Source organism: Bactrocera oleae, chromosome 5 (assembly GCF_042242935.1).
Source record: "Bactrocera oleae isolate idBacOlea1 chromosome 5, idBacOlea1, whole genome shotgun sequence".
Classification (NCBI taxonomy): domain Eukaryota; kingdom Metazoa; phylum Arthropoda; class Insecta; order Diptera; family Tephritidae; genus Bactrocera; species Bactrocera oleae.
This window is the reverse complement of record NC_091539.1, coordinates 64,232,452-64,255,905: the sequence shown is the minus strand read 5'-3', so window position 1 is coordinate 64,255,905 and position 23,454 is coordinate 64,232,452. Positions and strand designations below refer to the sequence as shown.

Below are 23,454 nucleotides of genomic sequence, written 5' to 3'. Positions count from 1 at the left end.
TACTTTTAGGGAAACTGAATCAAGCGTTCTATTGTCACTCGCTTATAAAAAAAAAATAAAACTATTCAAATTCCTGATAAACGGTAACCTTTGTACTGATGAGCTATACTTGAAGTCAATTCATTGTAATGGTTACGAGTAATGCATCCATCACTACAATCTACTAGTTACAATAAATTATTACTTTTCATACCTATTCTATAGTGGTGAAATAATTTTTATATAGTTATAATGTAATATAACATTTGCAGACTGATTGGTAGTTTGAGTTTTCATTTGATAATTTTTTTTCTTGATTTTAGAAATTCTTTTCTGAAAAAAAATAGAAAAAAATGAGATTTGTCACTTTTTAATATTTTGCTCTAAATCTGAAATCTCTATATTTTCATACGATGCTAGTTAAGTATTTAGGCTTGACAATTAAGCGTCGTCGGTTTTATATTCTGTTAAGCCAATTAGTTAAAATTCTGAACGAGGCAATTTTTCTCTGGGCGATTCTTCTTTCAAAATGGTGTTTGAAATGAAAGCTATTCTTGAAATAATAATAAATATTATACATATAATAGATACTGGAAATACCTTACACTTCACTGCTAGGAAAAAGCCGAAAAAGTTCTTTAAAAAACGGTCATCATGTGTAAAACGTCTTTGATAAAATGAGTCATCATAAGTTGCAAGCCCTGTGAGAAATACCTAGTAGCCTGATTCCAAATCCAATTGTTTGGCAAAGTGGTGTCTAACAATACTGCTTTTAAGGGTGATTGCCCTTTGATTTTTGATTCTTATTAATCTGATAGTGGTTTCTATAGCATTCAGTTTTGCGCAAATTGGAATGGGTTTAACAAAAACTCAGCGTGACACCACTTAAGGAGTTATATCCACTTGCAAGTCCGAAAAAACATTTTTTTTGAAAAATGATTACAGATAATGATAGAAGACTAGTCAAAATTTGAATTTTTGATAAAATGACGACTGCCAAAAACAAGTTCTTTTTTTGTACTAAGATATACACTTTAGCGTGGCTTGAAAATGGAAATTATTAAGAAAAATCTTATTCTTTGATCATTACCTGACAAATGTGGTACATATATCGAAAAAGGTCGCATGAAAATTTCAAGTCTATCGGTCCAGCCGTTTCGGCGAAGTTTTCCTCACCGATTCTGAAAACAGCGTTTCTATAAAAAGTTCTTACAAATACGCTCATATCTCCGAAACAATTTGTCGGCTCAATTTAAAATTTTCCGAGAATATTTTCATATTCCGGAAATTCACAAGTGAACAAACTTATTACTATTTATTTTAATATTTTTTTATACATAATTTCTACTCTTGAAACAGTGTGGTTTCGTACATACAAAGCTATCTTCGAAGCAAAAGAAGCAGCGACTCTGCTTCTATGTATAATTATAGCGAAAAGGTGCTTAAGTGAAATTTAAGCACAACGCAGACTAAACTAATAGCAAAATATAGTTTTACGCAAACAAATATGTTTGAATTTATTTTTATAGCAAATTAAATGTGAGCGCTTTGTAATGGGACACGAACGTTTGAGAGTTAGAGTGCTGAAGCTACTACACGAATGTGACTAACGGCTAATAAACGCAAAGAATGCGCAAATTCATGCATAAGAGGTGTACTTAAACACCTTATAATTTATTTCCTCAAAATTCTAATAATAAGTGATGAGCTTAAGTATGGTACATATGTATAGATAATGGTGTAAAATGCTATTTTTGGGCTAAAGCTAAGCAAAACGCGCAAGCGTGTCATAGAAGAAGAAGCATTAATTTGTGAGTTATTTTTTCTCGACACGTAAATATTATACTTATGTTTGCTGAAAGAATTTTATTTATTTTTTAACACACAGTGGACTCAACACGGCGTTGATCTTGCGTGAATTTGTCAAGCCACTAATTCGCACTCTTGGTTTGGCGTTTATCAAAAGTACATACATATACATATGTTAGCTATGTACATACTTATGTCTGGAATACTTGTTTATTTATACATCATATAGCATAATTGAAACTACACACGCTGTGTTTAACTAAATCGTCTAATGGTTGTCTGTATATATGTTTATGTGTGTGTGTGTGTGCATGATTTTTGTTAAAACTTTCAGAAGCGCCCATTTAGTAGCGTTCCAAAGCATAGCAAACGTACCGTGTTATCTGTGCAATTTTCACATTTCATTCAATTGATGACCGTTTTTATGTTTTACCCCGCGCGTTTTTTCTCTTTTACGCAGCGGAAGAGAGCGTTTAAGAGAGCGCCTAGTGTGATAAGTGTGTTAAGTGCGCCGAAAAGCTTTGAAATATTTGCTACCTTGTCAATTATGCTTCATTTTTTTTTTGTTTGTTTTTGGTGTCACGGCATTGCTCTCGTGAAAGCGGCGCTTTTTCGCTCGTTTTATTTTGTTTTTGTTTAATAATAATTTTGTTTGTTTATACTTTTTTATTTCTCTTTGCAATTTGCTTATATGAAGCGTAAAAAAAATTGTAGCAGTACGATCGAATGTACTCGTATTTTGGCGTTACGGTGTCATTTTGTATTTTTTTTTTCATTGCGCGATTTTGTAATTTAATATATTCTCGTGATAGTTTGAGAATACATAGAAGATAACAAGTTGTGAAATTCGCAGTTAACTGAAGGTTTCTACGCCTAAAACGTTAACCTGCAAAAGAAAAAAAAAACAACAACAACTAGTAAAAACTATATGGTATTATAATTGGATGCCACACGCCCATAAATATCACATGGTTAATTAGCCGTAATATCTACACTTGCTGATTTTTATATACAATAAAATAATTCTAATACACACTTACGTATATATATAACATCCATACAATACATACATACATATGTACATATGCACATAAGTTGCGTAAACTTCTTTTCGCCATCTCAAACTATTTAATTAACCACACGATATTTAAGTTGGTTTAATTACGTGCGCTCTATGCTTGAATGGACGAGCCTTCTCGTATTATACTACTTCAATCGCATGCTAGCAGCTGACTTAGATCAAGTTAGCAACAGGCGTTTTGCAGCCTTAAGAAAAATAATTCAATAAACGGATTGCCTACTTTTCAATAAAATTCTTAAGTTATTTACTTTATTTATAAAAATAAAACTTTATAAAAATAAAGTAAATGTGGAATATGATATATGTTTTAATTTTTATTAGAGTTCTCTTGATAAAAAGATCCGCATATTTCATTAGAAAAAGAATCGACTGCTCATGTGCTCCTCTGAAGGAGTTTGGCTTTTCAAACTTGTGCTGCAAAGTGGTGTATAATTTGCTGCTATAGTTGTTGTAGAGCTGCGATTGCATTTTTGAAACCAAACGAAGTGATTTTCGAAAGTTTTGATGAACGAGTTTGCTTGAATTTTTTTGTTTCCAACGGAATCACGGCGTGCGTCTACTTTATCACGAACACAAGTATGCGAGTGACACAAGCATTCAGTAAAGGTCGTGAACTCATCGAAAACTTGAAAAATCCAAAGAAACAATGCTGAAAAATCTTCGTATTGGCAGGGGGAAGATAGCAAAGGATCTCAACAACGCTTATGAATCGACTCAATACATTTTGGTTAAGGTTTTGAATATAAAACGTGTCTACGCTAGACTCGTACCAAAAGACCTGAATGCGCCATCACATTCTAGCCTAATTGTGGCTGCCTTTTTGGCCAAACACGAAACGAGAGTCTTCGCTTAGCTACCGTATTCTCCCCAATAATTTACGTTACCTCAAATCGTAAAATTTTTGGAAGCAAACAGCAAACTGAACTGAAAATGCCAGTGAAACGCTTAAAACCGAATGGTTCAAAAAATTATTTTACAACATTAAAAAACAGTTATTTTTTTTTCCTAACTCGAACAACCGTAACCTTCTTTAGCTTAGCTAAAAGCTTTTTTTTTTAGAATTTTCTAATTTGATATTTCAATTTTTAACTTAGCTCATTGTTAGCCGAGCAGTCCGAAATAAACTGTATTTCCATTATGGCTGCGAAATCATAAATGCAAAAATTTATGAAAACAACAGTTAAGTAATTATTTACGGCGAGCTACAACAATTTTATTTTGCTTCAAGTAATCAGTGTGAGGGTATTGACTTTGTCATCTTTAGGAGTTACCGATAGTACTGTTATAGAATTGAAATCAAACTATCATCTCACTCTACCTGTTAATTTTTCAAAAAAATCGCTTTGACTATTTACAGTTAACTTTAAAAAGTTTCTCACACGCTACTCTATTTGTCAAACATTACCGTAAAATAGTGCCAACTAAGCAAACACTATTATTTATCTCCATAAGCATCCGCTCACGTGTGTACATACATTTTTGGATATATGTATGTGTATATGTACACATACAGACGATATCTTTGCCGAAAATCCTTCAATTCGACTCATATCTAGTATTATTACAAAACCTTGGGAGCATGAGGAAATCACATGCGTTCATAACTTTTATCTTTTGCAAAAAAAATCGTATCGTTTATCAACTAATTATATAGATAATCTTAATAAGTCGCTTGTTAGCGCTCGACTAGTGTTAGGTACGACTGATTTCTGATTTTGACGAGCCTTTTTTCGCGAATTTCTTCGACACTCCTACACATATTGTTGTTGTGGTTGTTGTTGCTGGCGCCATATTACTATTGGTAATATCAATTCGCAGAGCATATCAAGTGAGTGGCAAGACAATCTAATCGAAATCATGCCGCAACAGACAGAATGAAGTCACACGCTATGTATGATGCCTCAGCAGTGTGTGTACGCGTGTGCTTGTGTGTATGTATGTATGGTATGTACAAGTGTTACAGATAAGCTTTTAGCACACCATATATTAGTGGAGTCGTGTCTGTAGACATGCAAATAAGGCTTTGAGACAGTACGCTTGCACACCTGTTCATACATACATACATATATTTGAATATAAGCGTTATATATGCAAATTATACGCAGTACAATTACTATTTAGATAGCTTTCAAACAGTCTATGCACAATTTATGATTAACAAATATTTAAAATAATTGAAGCAGAAGAGCGTAAATTATAAGAAATTTTGAGAAATATTAATTAGTGTACTTTTTTAATTTCTAAAATTCAAATTCTTTTTTAATTTAAATTTTAAATTTAATTAATTTTGTATTTACAATTTTTTTTATTTATTTAAATTTTTATTTTAACGTTTTTTTTTTCTTTTGAAGACTATTATTAAGAAATCGAAGTTATAAATTAAAATTTTTAATACTTTTTTTATTTTTTAGTTTTTTTTTATTCTTATGTATACATATGTACATATATATATTTTTTTTTATACATTTTTTTATTTTTGTACATATTTTTTATTTTTATACAATATAATTTTTTGTATTTTTAATTTTTTTTTTTATATAAACATATTTTTTTTATGTATGTTTTATTGTTATATATTTTTGTTATTTGTACATTTTTTTGGTATTTGTTTTTTTTAATATTTTTTTATTTTCACATATTTTTTTTATTTTTATATATTTTTTTCATTTTTATATATTTTTTATTGGTCTATATGAATTTTTGTTATTTTTTTGGTTTGTTTTTGTATTTTTGCATAGATTCAAATTTTATGAATATGCATAAAAGGCAAATTTTATGAATATGTTTTATTGGCTTGCACTACAGACATATTAACGAGCAAAAAAGGCAAATGTTTATTTTCCACAGCTTTTGTTTGGTTTGTTGGTTCTTTCGTATTGCTTATATTTCTTTAGCATAATATTATATTGATTTCTTTGATGTAAACCTTTGTTTTCGCCAAATTCAAAATATTTAGTTTTTGCTCTTTTCTTCTCTACACGCTTACGTTGTCATCTTATGTAAATCCTTCACTGAACAATTTTTCGCAACACTTAATACTTTATTAATTTATTCCACAAAAGCCTTCTAGTTTTGAATACCTTACAGAAAAAGAGTAGAGAATACCTTACCGAAATTCGATTTTCCATCAGATCATAAAACTGGTTTTGACCAACTGGTATGCACAGAACTACATATATACAGAACATGCAGAAAAAAGAGATAAATCAGATAAAGATTGAACCATTTTTCTCAAAGTAATTACTCAAGCCAATACAAAAAATACTGTTTCGAGAAAATCACTTGTAAAGATAAACTGATAGAGCTGATGAATTGAGCGGCTACACTTTACAAACCTGTAACTCAAAAAAAAATTTGAAAAATTCCTTTAAAACTTAGTATGCTATTTAGTTATATGTATAACATCGAAATATGCAAAAAATAAAACAAATTAATTTTGTAAAAATTTGACACCTCATGTACCCCATAATTTAATTTACGCTTTACAACAATTTAACTAAATTTACAATTGGAAAAAGTGACGCTATTATTTTGTCCACAACTTTATGCATCTACCTAAACATTTCTTTATCATGCCCAAAGGTTTTGTTTAAAAAAGTAGAGAAAGCGAAACAATTTAAAAATTTAAACCGGCTGAGCAAAAGGCATTTTTATTAAATTTCTCATATGCTGCCTGATAAATACGATAAAACAATGAAAATCTGTCATTTAAACAAAAATAATTTTTGTTTGATATTTGTGACCTGATACAAACTATATTGTTGTGTTTGTTTCAATAGTTTTAAGGCTGTTTGAACACTCTGTACTAAAGTTTTTTTTCGCTTATTTTTATATTAGATTTTAAAAAAGATCGTTACCGGTTAAAAAACTATTATTCTCTTTGAAGCAAGTTTCGAGATTATAACAAAATACAAGTAATTTGACATTGAAAAGCATAAAATTGAAAATGTTAATTTTAATTTTTATTGCACAAAGTGAGATAATGACCTGAATAAAAGCATTTCTAAGAATTTCACAGAAATGTCGAATATCAATGAAAACATTTAACGTCATAAGGCAATTATTTTGCGCTGTAACATTTAACGAGACCAATTAAATAGTTGCATTAATGAATTTATTAGTACTGTCAGCGATTTCTTGGAATTACACAAAACATTTTAAAGTCATAGGTAACATTGTTTTGTAGTGATTCCCTTATAAAATTGCCACCAAGTGTCCAAAGCATCCCTGAGTTCAGTTCAACTCTGTTTCGATAATTTAAATTAATTATACCATGATTTGCAAAGCACAATTATAAACTTCGCGCTCATTTGGGTTAATTCAAAATAAAATGTGCTTTTTTCTTATCTGAATCATTATTTATTATCATTTATGAAATTATTACGTGTAGAAGTATATTAAGTAATACTCGCCTGCGTGTGCGCACGTTTTCAACTGCTAGAGAGGAGAGGACCACCGCAGAGTTTGCAAAATTTCATTAATAGAATTTGATAACCTTTAATGCTATCAGAAATGTATAAATATGCGCAAAACACTCAAAGTATTTAATTATAGCGCTAAATACGTGTTTATGTTAAATTTAGATTAATTTCGATTAAATTTTGTTCAACGTTCGCATATGTTAACATATGTATGTTTGTATGAATAAACATTGTTCTTAGTCCATGCATACATACATACATACATATGTACATAGTATGTGTATTTTGTCATATTTCAAAAATAATTTGCATTCTAATCAGTCTACGCACACACAGTGTGGCTAAAGCTAAATTTGCATTCGGTTATAAATTCCCGGCAGTGAAAGTAACTAGTTACCAACTGCTTTACAACTAGTGTCAATGTAACCCGTTCTATTCTTCCTAAGAAGCTGCTCTTTTGTCGAAACCGCCTATATTGGACTACTATATAAAGCAAATAGCTGCCATAAAACCTGAACGATTAACATCAAGTTTTTGTATGGAAAATTTTTTTATTTGATAAGGTATCTTTACTAAATTTATGCTATAAAAAATACATCTGTCAAGGGTATTGCATTTTCGGTGCAACCGAAGTTAACGTTTTTTCTTGTTTTCTATGCAAGCAATCGGTATATTTTAGATGCCCAGAATAATTTCTTAACACTTAAATTCCATTGGAAAACTCAGAAAACTTTTTAAGTTGCATTTTGTTTCGGCACTCCGTGTTCTGAAAAAATATCGATGCGCCCACGTGAGCATGCTCTCCCTCCAAACCCACTCTCCAAAAAATGTTTTTGCTCTAACGCTTTTCTGACTAGTTTAGTATTAGTCAGACTTGTTCGATGTGTCACTGTAGGATTGCAAATGCATATTTACTTTGTATTCTATAAACACGTTCGTGTGTATTTGTGAAAAGTAACCCATTGGCTTGGTTCAATTGAATTCTTATTTGATTTATAGCTAGTGATCCACAGTAGCAGCTTGTGCCTCGAAAAACAACAATTATTGCTGATTATAATAGTTGTAGTTCGTAGTGATTTGACTGCATTAAAATATGTACATGTATGTGTGTCGGTCCATATTTGTAATCACAGCAAGTAATCATTAGCAAACAACAATAGCGCACATTTTAATTAACATTGTTTACAAATGTAAAAGCCTATGCATATTTACATACGTAGTACTTACATTTGTATGTATGGTAAATGTTAGGGTAGGTCACCTTTTTAAGAAAATGAAAAAAATATCTATGGTATTTCCGTGAGTAAAAAAATATGTCAAATACCAAAGACGTATGCTTAAATTTTATTTTATTTTTTTATTTTTATTATCTTTTTTTTAATACACTTTTTTATTTAATATTTTTTTATAATTATATTTTATGCAGTATTTATTTTTTAATTTTGGATATAATTTTTAATTTTTTTTTTTTTGATACTTTTTATTTTATTTTTTTTAAAAGTTTCTAATATGATTGTTTTACTTTCGCTTTTTATTATTTTCATCTAAAAAATGTAATAAAAATCTAAATTAAATCTGACAAAACATACCCAAAAAAATAATTATTTCTTATCTTTTTTTTCAATTGTATTTAATAATTTTTATTTATTTTTTGGTTATTTTTTGTTTTGTTAATTTTTTTATGTGTTTTTTATTTTTTTGCTTTTTTATTTTTTTATGTTTTTTTATTTTTTTATGTTTTATTTATTGAACGTTTTCTTTATATATTTTTTTTCGTATGTATATACATTTTTTTAATTTAGTTTATGTCTTTTAAAATCTTTTATTTAATTTAATTTAATTTACTTTTTCTTGAAAGTGTCTAATAATGTATGACTCTCGTTATCTATTATTCTTCTCGAAATAGTGAAAAGAAAAATCTTATAAAAATCTATGTAACCTGAAAAAATTTCACTGAGCCAGTTAACCCTAATCTACACAATCGTCTGAATGCATATTTATTTGCCATAAGCTGATTTAGTTATTAAATATTTAGTTAGGCTTCGATTTGCGGTAAGTAAATATGTATGTACTTATTTATAAATACTTAATGTATTACGCCTATGAGATAATTAAAAACTCATTGATTATCGTCGGGATTTGGCTTGCTGATCTGTCACTTATCACTCTCGCGTATATACATATGCACACATAGAGTTGTTTATTATTGTGCATGGCACTCGTGTTTTCAACGACTGTCTGCGCTTTGACAGGCGCCCCGCTTTAGGCATCACTGAAACTCGGTTTTGAGATAACAGGCACTGTCATACTTAAGCGTGGTATATTTATGGGACTTCTACATTTAACAAATATAAACTTATATAAACATATGTATATGCCAATTTAATGTTATTAATTATGTATATTTCCTCACTGCTGTTGCTTGAGGGCGTTGTACTTACATTTTTATCAACATTAAAAATGCTGTCTGCTCGTATTTAGCACATGCATACACACCATATGTGTTGCCTTCCCCTGCCGTTGAGCGTTTTCTACGATTTGCAATTCTTTGTTGGCGCTCGACCCTCAGTTGTGGCTGATAATGTGTGTCTAGTGATAATTTTTGATAAGTTTATTAATTATTTTATTAATTCGAGCTCTTTCATTTTTTCCCCTTTTTTGTAGGTATGCGTATGACCATGTCGACGGCATCAACGATGACAGCACGCATTCAACGAAAAGGTTTTCGTACGCCCTCGAAGCGATATCCGGGCAAGGCGATACCTAGTAAATTGCATTCTGTTTCGCGGGTATGTATTTATACTATAAATCTATGTTTATACTATAAAAGCTATTAGTGAACCGAAATCATTCAAATGAGCATTAAGGTAGTAGTATTCACCTGAATTTAGTAGGGTATCACTGCATCAAATTCTTAAAATGCTGTTTCGAGTAAAACGCATTTAACGATAAACTGCTGGAGCTAATTAAACTTAGCTATAATACTTTCGAAGGCTGTAACTCAAACACTATTTTAGTGTGTTATTTTCTAAAAATTTTTTTTTTTTAATTTCACACAAGGTGTGCTCCCTGAGAAATAGTCAAGTCGTGGTCCATCAGTGATTCAATTACTCTTACGTTTCTTTTAAATTGGATTATTTTTATAAAAATTAAATTCGATTAATAATTATGTACATATATTATATTAAATCAGATACCAATTTAACTCTATAAATAAACGAGGAATTTTATAAATTATTTTTCTTATTACAATGCTCACCCTGTGTCATTTTATTTTTGTTTACATTTAGTCTGCAAAGTAATTTTCAAATTTAGAGTAAAATTCATAACTGCTTTTCGTCAATCCAACCTGATTCTGAAAATATTCTTTAGAAACTATATCGACAATGGCTACAGACTACGGCAAACTGTGTAATTCACGATGTCTGTTGCAATAAATTCAATATCTTGTCTTACTGCTAAAAATTAACCTTTTCAAGGATATACTTGTATGTACATATGTCACATCGCTAATTTGAGTAGAAAATTTTGTACTACACCACAGTGCTTATAATTTGCTAACTTATTATATTATTAAGTAAAATGTATTAGTTTTCTAATTATAACCTAAAATGTTGCTTAGATTGGTCCTGGTAAATTGGTGCCTGGCAAGCGTTTTCCACAACGACCACATCCACCACCCTGCGATAATTCCAATGATAGCGGTTTTGGCTTCGATCAGCATGTTGAGGTGCAACAGCAGCAACAACTGCAAGCACATCATCACCAGCATTCGGCCAGTGGTAGTAGCGCCAGCAGTAGTAGTAGCAGCAGCAGCAGCAGCAGTAGTAGTAGTGGTAGCCCAGGCAATAGTAGCGACATTATGCAGAACAACAACAACACTGCCACCAATCTTAGCATCCATAATAACAACACCAGTAGCAATGGTGGTCATCATCACGGTAATAACCACCATCATCATCATCATGGACATGGTCATCACCACAGCTCGTCGGCAATGCCGCATTCCGCGCATGTCATACGTGCCATACCGGCTTCAAGGTACGTACGCAGCGCTTAATATTATAACGAAATATTATAGGCTTTATAGACTTGATAATGATTGTATGCTCATTCATGCCCATTCTTACACGAAATCTCTCTCGCTGATGGCACGCTTAGAGGTGCCAAATGTGTGTGTTTTTTAATTTTTATTAGCATGAAGCCTTTGCTGGAAAATGTTTGTGCTTTTGTTTATTTTTTTTTTTATAGAAATTCTGCTGTCAATTTTTTCTATTTACCAAAATTTAGTACTTATTCGATTTCGGTGTTACCCTGCAGTCATAGTTAATTAATTTATAAATGCTGCAAAAGGTCGACTTTTTTTTATAAATTCACCTATTGTTGTTGCCAATTATTGCATTTTATTGCAATTTTTCATTAATTGATATTTTCATATGAGGTTGCATTTAGTTTATTGTTTATTTGAATGCTTATTTTTCAGTTGCTTTGCAACCGTGTTGTTTATTTAGTTGGTTTTGCCAAGCAGTTTACATAACATTGTCTGTATAATTTTTACTGTATCGGGGTACATATTCACACAAACCTGCACTTTCTGTTTATTATTTCAATTTGTTGCTGCTTTGTAGTTGTGCATTATTTGCACCCCAATCAACTTGTAATCAAATATTTTTCTAATTTTTGTCTTTAATTGTACAGGGTGTACTAGAGTTAGTAATTATCAAATCACAGATATTGATAAAAAAAATCATAATTAAGACTAAAATTCAAATTTAAATATAAATGATAAATAATGGGGTAACCGAATTAATTTTCAAACCAAAATAAAATTTTACTGCCTTTCTTAAACTTTACAAAAAAACAAAAAATAAAATTAACAATATTTGAAGTAAATATATTAATTAAGCAAAGAAAAGAAGCCAAAATGTTTGAAAATGTTAAAGAAAGTTTTCATTGGTTTTCTTATAACTTCTTTTTTTTTTACTATACAACCGCTCTTCCGCTGCATACTTTACTGTATATTCGGGTATATGTATATAATTTACATATCGACAAATTTTATCTAAAGCGGCATCTCGACAGGCAATTAAAGATTGCTAAAAACCTGAATTGCTAGCGATATTGCCAATAGAGACTGCACATTGCTAATGTTTAGCAATTTATGTCTAAATACATTTCATGCCACATATTGCAAGCAATTAACTGTCATTTTGCTGGTTTGACAGAGCTGTTTTCATTTGCATACAAATGCATAGCTTCGGTGGCATGATGTCAGCAAAGATGAAATGCCAATGTTTTATGTTTCGTTGCGTAAACTGCTACAAGAAAGTCACATTCAAAACATAAATTTTAACAAAACATGGAAAATGATAATTGTTAGCTGATATATATATTTAATTATAGAATTGTTAAAAATGTTTATGCAACAATTATTTATGTCTTAAAATACAAAATCTTATTTTTCCAAAAAGTTATTTATTTAAAAATGTAAATTTCTACTTTCTCCATTCTCCACATAATTTTTTTTAAAGTTCAAGAGCTCAAACATGCGCTATATCAGCTCGAACATACCTACCCGACGACATTTCGAGAATAAATATTTCAAGATAGCAAATGACCACTCAAGAACATTGCCAACCTCAATGGCAATGTACAATATTTGACAGATGGTTAGCAATGTATATTGTCGGTGGAGATGCGGCGTAATAGCACAAGTGTCTATCTCCAAACGAACCTAACCCGTCCACCCTATTCATCATTGTATACATCGTAATAAAAGTACTTATGGCCCACATCCGGTTCACGTGAACTTCTGCTTATCTTAAAAACGGCCCTTTAATTGTATAACTCATGAAATTTTCTACTACGAAAACGAGATTAAATTTCGTTTGCCCTTATCAGTGCCAAAATGAAAACAACAACAACTTCAAATAACACATTTTTTTTCTCGTTGGAGGGTTACTACACTCGACTTGTTGTTGTCTGTCGAGTGCTGAAAGGCACACTACAATAATTGTTGCTGCTGTTGTAGATTTTGACATGCCTATCTACAAAGAATAATCTTCACTATTTATTGTAACTACAAAGCAATTGATGTACACTTTGTGTTTGTTTGCACGCAAATCAAAAGCGCACGAGGTGAGTGGGCAAGCAAAATGAATGATTGTAGGTCATGGTGACAATAGAGCCTTTTGCCGCTGATTGTGTACATGTCAGCAAGTGCATTGCTATATGTGTATTAGTAATTGCATTTTACAATGCACTTGTATACATGTATATATATTATTTTACAAACAATTCTTATATGACACTCTGTGTTGTTGATTGTAAACAGGTGCTATTGTTCATGTTCTACGTCGCTGTTACAGCAGTTTGTTTCTTTTCTTTACAATTACTGTTTTTGCAACGGATCGTTGTATGAGAGCAATAATGTGTATAGGAGACTCTCGCTACATATCGATATCTTATCAGTCATGACGACAACAGGAGGAAAAATCACAAAAATTATTGTGGTTGTTTGTTATTATAGTAAAAGAGCAGCACCACTGCTAGGCAACAGGTAATAAACCGCCGGCTTATCAGTTAAGTGTATATAGTAGTAATTCATGTATAGAGTTCGCTCGTCGCAAATCATTGTTGTCAACCGAAAGTGTTTTAATGGTCGGGGATAGAATAAAAAATGAAAGTTTCAATAACCCAAACAAAGCCATAAAATATTGTTGGATATGTTTTGTGTTGTATTCCAGATGGCCCATTAGACAATCTAGTTTATTTGTAGAAGGACTCAAATATCAGACATGCATAAAACAAAGTGCCGGCTCAAGGAGATAAATGATTGATATGATAGTTGTCATACAAACTGGCCGATCAAACTCAAGTCCTTGTAAGAGAAAAAATTTTTATATGGCAAGATATCTTCATGAAATTTGACATGGATTATTGTCCACCACATAGGTATAATATCCGAAGAAATTATTTAAATCAGATAACGATAGCATATAGCTGCCATACAAACTGAACAATCAAAATTAAGTTCTTGTATGGAAAACTTTAACGAGATATAATCACGAAGTTTCGCATAGATTATTGTCCAATGAAAGGCTATAATTTCAAAGAAATTGTTTAGATCGAACATCGATACAAGAAATTGTATAGATTATATTAAATAAAAAGCTTTGAGGCCTGCCAAAACACAAATACTTTACGCATTTTTTTTTACTCGTTCATAAATAATTTTGGAAGACTACAGGTGATAACGAATAACTTAAGTGAGCTGATACTCGTACGAGACGCGAGGAGTTTATTTTGCAATATATTAGAAAATTACTCAAGTTGTTATATAATTTAATTTTTATATTTTTATTTATTTTAGGTACTTTTTATTGAGTTTTTGTTTTGCTATGTGCTTCGCGACCATGCTTAATTTCAAATCAAATGTCTAATAGCGTGTATATGATTTTCACACATACATATGTATGTATGTATGTGTATGCATTTTTTCACTCGAATATTCGAGTAGACAGCTGTTGTTTTTATACGCTGGCAACATGTTTGTACAGAGTATAATAGCTTTGGTCACCTAACGGTTGTTTGTATCATCCAAAAATTATCGAGTTAAATATATAGGTTATAGGTATATACGAGTGTATAAATGATCAGAATGATGAGACGAGTTTAAATCCGAGGGACTGTCCGTCTGTGGAAGAGATAACTTGAGTAAAAATTAAGATATCTTAATGATATCTTGGTACATGTGTTCCTTGGCAAAAAAATGGAACCGAGTTTGTAGATGATCGTAATCGGACCACTGCCACGCCCACAAAACGCCATTAATCAAAAACCCATAAAGTGCCATAACTAAACACTAAAGCGCAGGGCATCGCAGGAGAAAGGGACACTTGTGGTCAAAAATTTTGAAAATATGGGCATGGACCCGCCCTCTAATAGGTTTAATACACATATCTCTTAAAGCACTAAAGCTACAATGACCAAATTTGCTTAGGAAAAATCCTATAAGAACCCTTACCGACAGTGTGAAAATGGATGAAATCGGTTTATAATCACACATAGTACTAATTCCATATGATTCTTTAACTTTCCAATACATAAACAAGCACCAATGAATATATTCGGTTAAAACTTTACCCAAATAGTGCTTTTGAGGTATTCCAACTCGAGTCTAAAAACTGTCAAAAGCGGACTATAAACACCCACATACCGAATATGTGGAGCCCAATGCGTATGGCTGACTTTTTGCCGAAAATATCGGTCAATGTGTGAGATATAGAATTGAAATTAGCAGAGAAACCTTTTCTAATAAAAATATGAAAAATTATTTTCTAATAAAAAAGGCTTGAATTGAGTCAATACTTCCCTTAACCTCCATATACCAAATAGAGTTTTGGTAACTTGTATAGGTATTTAGCCGTCTGTGATCCTTGCAAGTTGCAAGAGTATAAAATGTTCGGTTACACCCGAACTTAGCTTTTCCTCACTTGTTTAATTTAATCTTTATTTTTACTTTTGTTGAGGTAGTTCGTGTTTGTAACTTGTTCACGTCACACAAACGTTTCAATCGAAAAGCTCATAAGTTTATTGTATGTTTGTTTTTGCATCGCACTTTCAGGTTTTCTGCTTGACCGTATCGCCACTTTGAAATCTTCACTTGAGTTTCTATGTAAATACGTATATTTTGTTGCTTTTTTGTTTATTTGTTTTAATTTCAAGTAGGTAAACGGCAGTACTTTAGTTACATATTTGAGTTTTCATTTAGATTACACATACAAACGTATTTATTTTGATAAATTGTTCTAGTTTATTTGAATACAGTAAAAAGGTTCGTAATTATATACCAGCAAAAGCGCTTAAATCATAGCTAGCGCAACCTGGCATAGTTAAACAAATTTTTTAATAACATAGTTTACAAAGTAGGGATATAGAATCGCTTAAGTAATTACTTTGAAATGTACAATAAATGCAAACAATTTGCCAGTTTTTCTAAAAGCTTTAATATTTAGTATAACACGTTACGTCAGTTAGAAAAACAAATCTACAAATTAATTGATACGTCACACCCTGTGTTGTGCCTCTGTATACAAACTTATTCAATTTAAGGAAATTTGTGCCTAGTTATGCTACTTTCAAAACATTTTCAGAAAATCAATAAATTTCAAATGTCTGTGTTGTGTTTGCTACGAACGCACAAGAATCTTTATAATTAATATTTATGTATGTATGTATGCATATGCCTAATTTTCATGTGCTTGTCTATGCCAATTGAATGCCCACGCTCCGTTAACACAGCCTAACACGTGCCCAGTTGTCCAAGGCTTTTTTGTTATTAGAACAATCATGCATATATTCAGTGTTAGTTTTTTATACAAACAATTTAACAAATATATATACATTGTTGCTATTTTGTTTCAACTAGTATAGAGTGCTTTGTTTATTTATACCTAATTCTCGTTGGGGAATGGAGAGTGCTTTTTGTAAGAATTTGACATACATATGTATGTATATATGTGCATAAGCACATTTCGGCACGTGTCGCTGTATTTTAGTTAATACATACATACTTATGTATATTTAATTGTAGGTGTCGTGGCCAGGTCATTAACCTAAAATTACAACAAAGCGCTAATGGTGCAAATTAAGGGCCAAATCAATTTCAGTACCTATCTCATGGACACACATATACATATGTATGTATGTATACGTACATATGTATGTGTGCAGATATGTTGATTTCTGATAAAATTTCCTTTTTTCGTGTAAAAGAAAGAAGTAAAAATACAGGAAAATCGTTTTTATTAACATCAGTCATTCCTCTGGTTGCTTAGACTAATTCTCAATTTCTTCAAGCAACATTGAATAATTTTAATTTAAAAAAATATTATTTCAATGAAAAAAGGCAAAATAAATGTTTTATTTAAAAGAGTTTCCGGCTTAATAAAACTGATATCTAAACATAAAAAAATATACATATTACATAAATTATTTTTTTTGTATTTACTAAATTTTTTTAAACTTCTCTAAAATTAATATCGAAGACATAAAGTACTTTGCCTGATTTTTTAAAGCATATATGTATGTGATATTGAGTATTTTCAAATTTTCGAAACAATCAGCCATCTTTCTAAATTTTTATGAATTCATGCGTAAAATATTAACTGTATTACAACAACATACAGGCAAAATCTCTACCCACAAATTTTCGCCATATATTTTTTTATTACTTATGCAGTATATGTATGTATGTATGTATGTATGTATGTGCGTCTTAAATCTTATAAAAATGCTTATTGACAAACATGAAACTAATTGCTTCCATTCAACGCAAACACATACATACACATTCTAACATCAACGCCTCCGACCAAAATAAAACAATAAACATAAATACACGCCACCGCCAATTTACGCCACCAACAACAACACATGCGCATGTACTTGTGTGTAGTTCAACACCCAACAAGAAATTGCCGTTTGTCAACTCCACGGACGATGAGGACTATTTCGAAGATTTCTGTACTGATGACTCCAATGATTACTATCGCAAACGCTTGAATTCGGATTCTAACAGTCAGCCGCTCGGTGGCATTAATCAAAATCAAACCACGCAACAGCAGCAGCAACAACAACAACAACCACAATATGCCGAAGATAATCAAACGAGCACGAAGCGTAGAAAGCTCGAAAGCTTTGTGGAGCTCGACAATGACGATGCGTGTAGCGAAGATGCGTTTATACGAAAAATTGCTAGCGCCACCAATTTAGAAGCGCCAACCGTTGAAGCACCGCCACCAACACTGATGCTGCTACCCACAGTGGCGCCCACAAAGTAAGAGAATTTTGTTTGCTTTGATTAATTTTGCTTCAACTAAAATCAAAATTTAATTTGTATATAAGAAAGTTTTTTTTTTTTTTTTAATTTTTGTATTTATGATTTTGTTATGTGTTCTCTAAACAAAATTGCTGAAAGCGCAAAGCCGAAACTTTATTTATCTATTATCTATTAACAGCTTTCTGTGCCGAAAAAAATTGTGTGTGAAGTTTTTCAAAAAAAATATATATATATATACATATATATATGTACTTACTCATTCTGTTTCTTTCTTAAAGTGTATGTGTACATAGTATATATGTATTTATCTTAACTTGTCCTAACCTCTACTTGTATCATTATCTGTATCTATGTATTAAGACGACACGAAGTACACGAAGCTACACTGCCATTTCATGCTCATCTTAACTTTTCGAAAAAACAATTTTTTTTTCTCAATTTTTTACCACTCTTAATATTTTTCCACTCTTTCTTTTTTTCTTTTTTTTTGCAGATTCATACCAACAGGTCCTCGCGCCATGAACAGAGTGGCACACAAGCGCCAACCGGCGGTGCCGCAAAATACTATAGTGACCTCATCGAATGGACGTGTGCAGCTAGAAATTGTCTCTCAGCCAGAGCAACAGCATCGTGCGCGGTAAGTCGCTTAATACGATCTACTATATGTTGGCTATTTAACTATATATTTTTCCAATCGATTTCTTGCAGTTATCAGACTGAAGGCAGCCGTGGCGCTGTTAAAGATCGCAGCGGCAATGGTTTCCCCATCGTGCGTCTCACCGGCTACAATAAGCCCACTGTGCTGCAAGTATTCATTGGCACCGATATCGGTCGCGTGGCACCACACATGTTCTATCAAGCCTGCAAAGTGGCTGGGAAAAACTCCACACAGTGTAATGAGAAGAAAGTGGACGGCACCATGGTCATCGAAATTGATTTTAAACCAGAGTCTGATATGACAGTTACTTGCGATTGTGTAGGCATACTCAAGGTGCGTTCCATCGCCACGGTGTTGAGTATTTTATTTATATTAAAATTTTTTTCAATTTCGATTATTTATTAGGAACGCAACGTTGATGTGGAACACCGATTTCCGGATCATTTGGCGCAGAAGAATAAAAAGAAGTCAACACGCTGCCGCATGGTATTTCGCACACAGCTAACACATGATGATGGCACTTTGGAAATGCTACAAGTCTGCTCAAATCCTATTATTTGCAGTAAGTAAACTACTACTTAATAAATTTTTGATTAAATTTTCAAAGTTTTTTTGTTATGCCTGCAAGTAGGGGTCAGGGTGTAGAGTCATTTTGCGTCGGACATTTTTGATCGGATATTGTTTTTCGTGAAATTTTTTTATAAGATTGAGTTGGCTTAGCATAGGTTTTTCTGTTCTCTGAAATTTTCGACATTCCCATAAATGGATCACGGTTAAAAAGACGGTTTAATTTACCGTATATTCAGAATTTTGTAGAGGGAGAAAGAAAATATGGCATGTAAATATTAAAAAACACAAATAATATTAAATTAGATTAAATATTAAAAACGTTCCAAAATATTCTTATATTTTATTATTTTCTTAAGATCTTCCTATAAACGAAAAGGATAAAAACTACTACAATAAGTCCAAAATAAAATATTTTTGTGTTGGTATTTAAAAGAAAGTAAAGAACAGGACTAACTTGCTAATGCTAGATAGTTTTTATTGATATTGCTTAAACAGTGCGGTGTGATCGTGTTAAGACGTTTCAAATATTAATCCTGCATAAGAAATTGTTTTTTGTTTTGTTTTCGTTTTTGAGAGAAAATGAAGCAACAGAACAAACTCTTTCAAAAATGCTGTTTTTTACTATAGAAATTTAGCTTGAAGAATGAGGTGTGTATTCTCTTGTTAAAATGTTTGAAATATTAATCCCGCGTGACAAATCCATAGTTTTATTGTGAATCATCAATAAGACAAGCGATTATTACTGATAATCATAACCCCATTTTTCCTTCTCCCTATAGCACAACCACCAGGCGTACCGGAAATATGCAAAAAGTCATTAACCTCATGTCCAGTAGATGGTGGACTCGAACTCTTCATTATCGGCAAGAATTTTCTCAAAGACACACATGTGCTCTTCCAAGAGACCTACGAAAGTGTGCCGCAAAATGAAGTTGCAACAGAATTAGCTGTGCGTCAGCATTTAGGCGGTGCATTGTGGGAACAAACAGTGCTACCAGATAAGGAATATTTACAACAGGTCAGTAAGACGATACTTTCTGCTTATTTGTACAAAATTTAATTAATCATATCACTACCTCCCCCAACAGACTCATTTAGTATGCGTTGTGCCACCCTATATACATCAAAATATACTCAAACCAGTCACTGTGCAATTGGTAATTATTTCCAGTGGCAAAAAGAGCGAGCCACACGCATTCGTCTACACGCCAAAAGGTAGTTACACGACCTTGGCAGCTGCAACCACATTAAGCTCAGCGGCATTGCATGGTAGCTTATCAGCGGCACAAGGTATTTATTTGTTTATTTTACATTTAGCTTTAAAACAATTTTTATTTAAAACGAGAAGAAAAAAAATATAGGAAACAGGCGAACCAAATAATCAAAAATAGATAGTGAGAGTGCATTTAATGAGTAGGCAGGTTGGCAGGCAGGCAGTTTGAGGTTAGAAATGAAAAATTTTCGTATAAAGCAAGCAAAAGCTTTAATTAAATGAAAATTACGCAAATGCATTTTAATTGAAAAAATTACTATTTTATAAATAGCGTATAAAATAAGAAATATATTTTTAAAATTATTGAACGTCAAATATAAGACATAAATAGTATACAGCATGAGGCTACTGTTTCATAAATAGCAAAAAAAAAAGATCATATATAAGGCAGACATTTTTTTTTATTGTAATAGTATATACCTTTACGTAACTTATATGCAGTTAACTTATAGCAGCAAAATCCAGTTCTCATATATCCCCAACGTTGCACAGAGCTGCGTGCCAAAATCGAAATAATTGCATACATCTTTTACAGGCGGCGTGAAATTTACTGCGATATTTCATACAGATATAGCAATAATTTCTAGCTTTTACGTGTTTAATTTATTATTTCCTGAAATGCTAAATTAAATCGCTGATATCGATTCATGCAAATTACAATTTTTTTTTTTTTTTTTTTTTTGTAAAAATCGTTTCCTTTAAAAAGTTGTCTTCTATAGTTTATATATTTTTGTTTTTGTTAAAATGTTAGTGAAAGAAAAAGTAATAAAACTCGTTCTGTAAACTTATTATATGCTTGCAAAACACATAACTACACGTAAATCATTGAAAAAAAGCAACCAATTGAAATATCGCATAAATTTTACTTATATAATTTCTAAGTTCAACGATAAAAAAAAACTTAATTTTAAGCGTGCAAACTGTGCAAACTATATAGCAGTTAAATTAATACAATATTTATATAAAAACTAAGTATACAACAAACCAGCAATTGCCGACGAAGCCCTAAAAAGCTATTCCAAAGTAATAGTTATGCACAAATTTTGGGATTTAATCATTTTTTTCTTAATCAACTGAGCATATCCCGAATTCGGCTAACTACTACAAAAACACAACTTGAAAGCGAAAATTTGCATAGCAAGTACAACAGTTCAGAAGCAGAACATTTCATTCGACATTTATCATGCACTGTGACAACGTCGCTGCCGCCACCGCCATCGCCGAATCTAATCCAGACAACTTTGATGTGTGATTGCTTGCTCTGTTAATTGAGTTTATTTAAATTGCTTTGTACAATACAATAGGAGCAGCAGCTACATACATTCTATTACTTTAGCATACAATATTGGTTTCACTTGTAATCAGTTAGTGTGTTGGCTTAACGTTTCTCCTTAGTTTTTTCGGTAGTCGCTTTGCTCATATTACACAATTTTTGTTTTTTTGTTATGTTGAAGAATCGAAAAAGAATTTTTGAGCGTTTTAGTCGAATTTGTTACTTTCCAACGCAGTTTGCCGGTATGAATGTGTAATGTTTGAATGTTGGCGCAGAGTTTTCTTGGTTACATTTGGCGTGCGGTAGAACGCCAACGATGCAGCAAAAAATAAAAATAAATATTAATAATGAAAAGAAGCCTTGTATTGTGTTCTCCTCTGCATCACAAAGAATAAATCAACAATAAAGTGCTAGATGAGCTCTTATACCAAACACACAGCTCAGTTTCCGCAAGCTATTTACTTGATTTGCAGTTGCTTTCACTACTATTTGTATACAATATTTAATTGTATTCGAATATTCGTATAAAGAAATAATAAACAGCGGTAACGAATTGGATTTTCAGAGATGGAAGACTTGAGTTCTCAACAAGCAAGTCACAACAAACACAAAACTTAAATAGAGTCTTTTTAACACAGGACCCAAATTTTATATGATAGGCAGCTTTTCAACGTTCAGTCTTTTTTGGCTTGATTGCTTCTGTGATTAGGAGATTTAATCACATACAGTAAGAAAAATACCAAAACGTTCACCTGATAAAATGGTTGAACGCAAATAAGAATGACAAAACAAAAAAAAAAAAATACAAAAATGCTCTGTGTTTAAAAAAAAAAAACTTTAAAATTAAAAATTAAAAATTGAAAAAAAAATCAGCAAATCACAATAATGAGCTAAGTCATTAACTCCCAAAAGGATTTTGTTCAACACTAATCACAAAATATTTTTACTTTATTTTCCCCTTCTCCTAGCAATTTAGGTATTTGTGAGTGATATCAAATCAATTGAAAAGCGAAAGTATATTCACATACATACATAAATATATAAATATCTATATATCGAGAATGCATATATGAACTTCAAGCTGTTTCAATGTTGACAATTGCAAATGTTGCGCGTCGAACGATGCCACCAAAAACACTACGTTACTTTGAAACACTTGAATGTCTTGAAATATACGCGTATATTAAAAATTAAACAATAAAAAAAAACGTAAACGTACATATAAAAAATAATAAATTTAAATGAAATTTAAAGCGATCTATAGAAAGAGCAACTACAAACATACATGCCGCTATTGCTGTCGTTGAAATCATTTTCTACAAAAGCTTATCCGAATCAAGCGCACACACACGCACACTTGTAGATGTCCAGTGAAGAGACCGACTTGACTGAAATTGCTAAAGTGGCACAGATTTCCATTTCTGCTGCAACAGCTGACTAACCGGTATGCAAAGAAAATGCATAGATTAACGAGTGGTATGAATGAAACAAAAAAGAAAAGAAAACAAGTTAAGCCTAAAAATGAAGGCGTACAAGCACTCATATTT

At 31.6% G+C, this 23,454-nt stretch overlaps 1 protein-coding gene across 6 annotated transcripts in view; it reads left to right on the top strand.

Annotated features, from left to right (window-relative positions):
• Positions 1 to 23,454, top strand: part of NFAT (NFAT nuclear factor) — an 88,391-nt gene that overhangs the window by 57,257 nt on the left and 7,680 nt on the right. For 5 of the 6 annotated variants that reach the window (XM_036368953.2, XM_036368952.2, XM_070110407.1 and 2 more), the window contains 8 exons: positions 9,955 to 10,079; positions 10,913 to 11,331; positions 17,750 to 18,130; positions 18,627 to 18,770; positions 18,842 to 19,124; positions 19,197 to 19,353; positions 20,141 to 20,379; positions 20,450 to 20,651. In XM_036368953.2, the coding sequence (XP_036224846.2) occupies positions 9,955 to 10,079; positions 10,913 to 11,331; positions 17,750 to 18,130; positions 18,627 to 18,770; positions 18,842 to 19,124; positions 19,197 to 19,353; positions 20,141 to 20,379; positions 20,450 to 20,651 (1,950 nt within the window). The remainder of the gene's footprint in view (positions 1 to 9,954; positions 10,080 to 10,912; positions 11,332 to 17,749; positions 18,131 to 18,626; positions 18,771 to 18,841; positions 19,125 to 19,196; positions 19,354 to 20,140; positions 20,380 to 20,449; positions 20,652 to 23,454) is intronic. The other variant, XM_036368954.2, reaches the window with a different exon arrangement.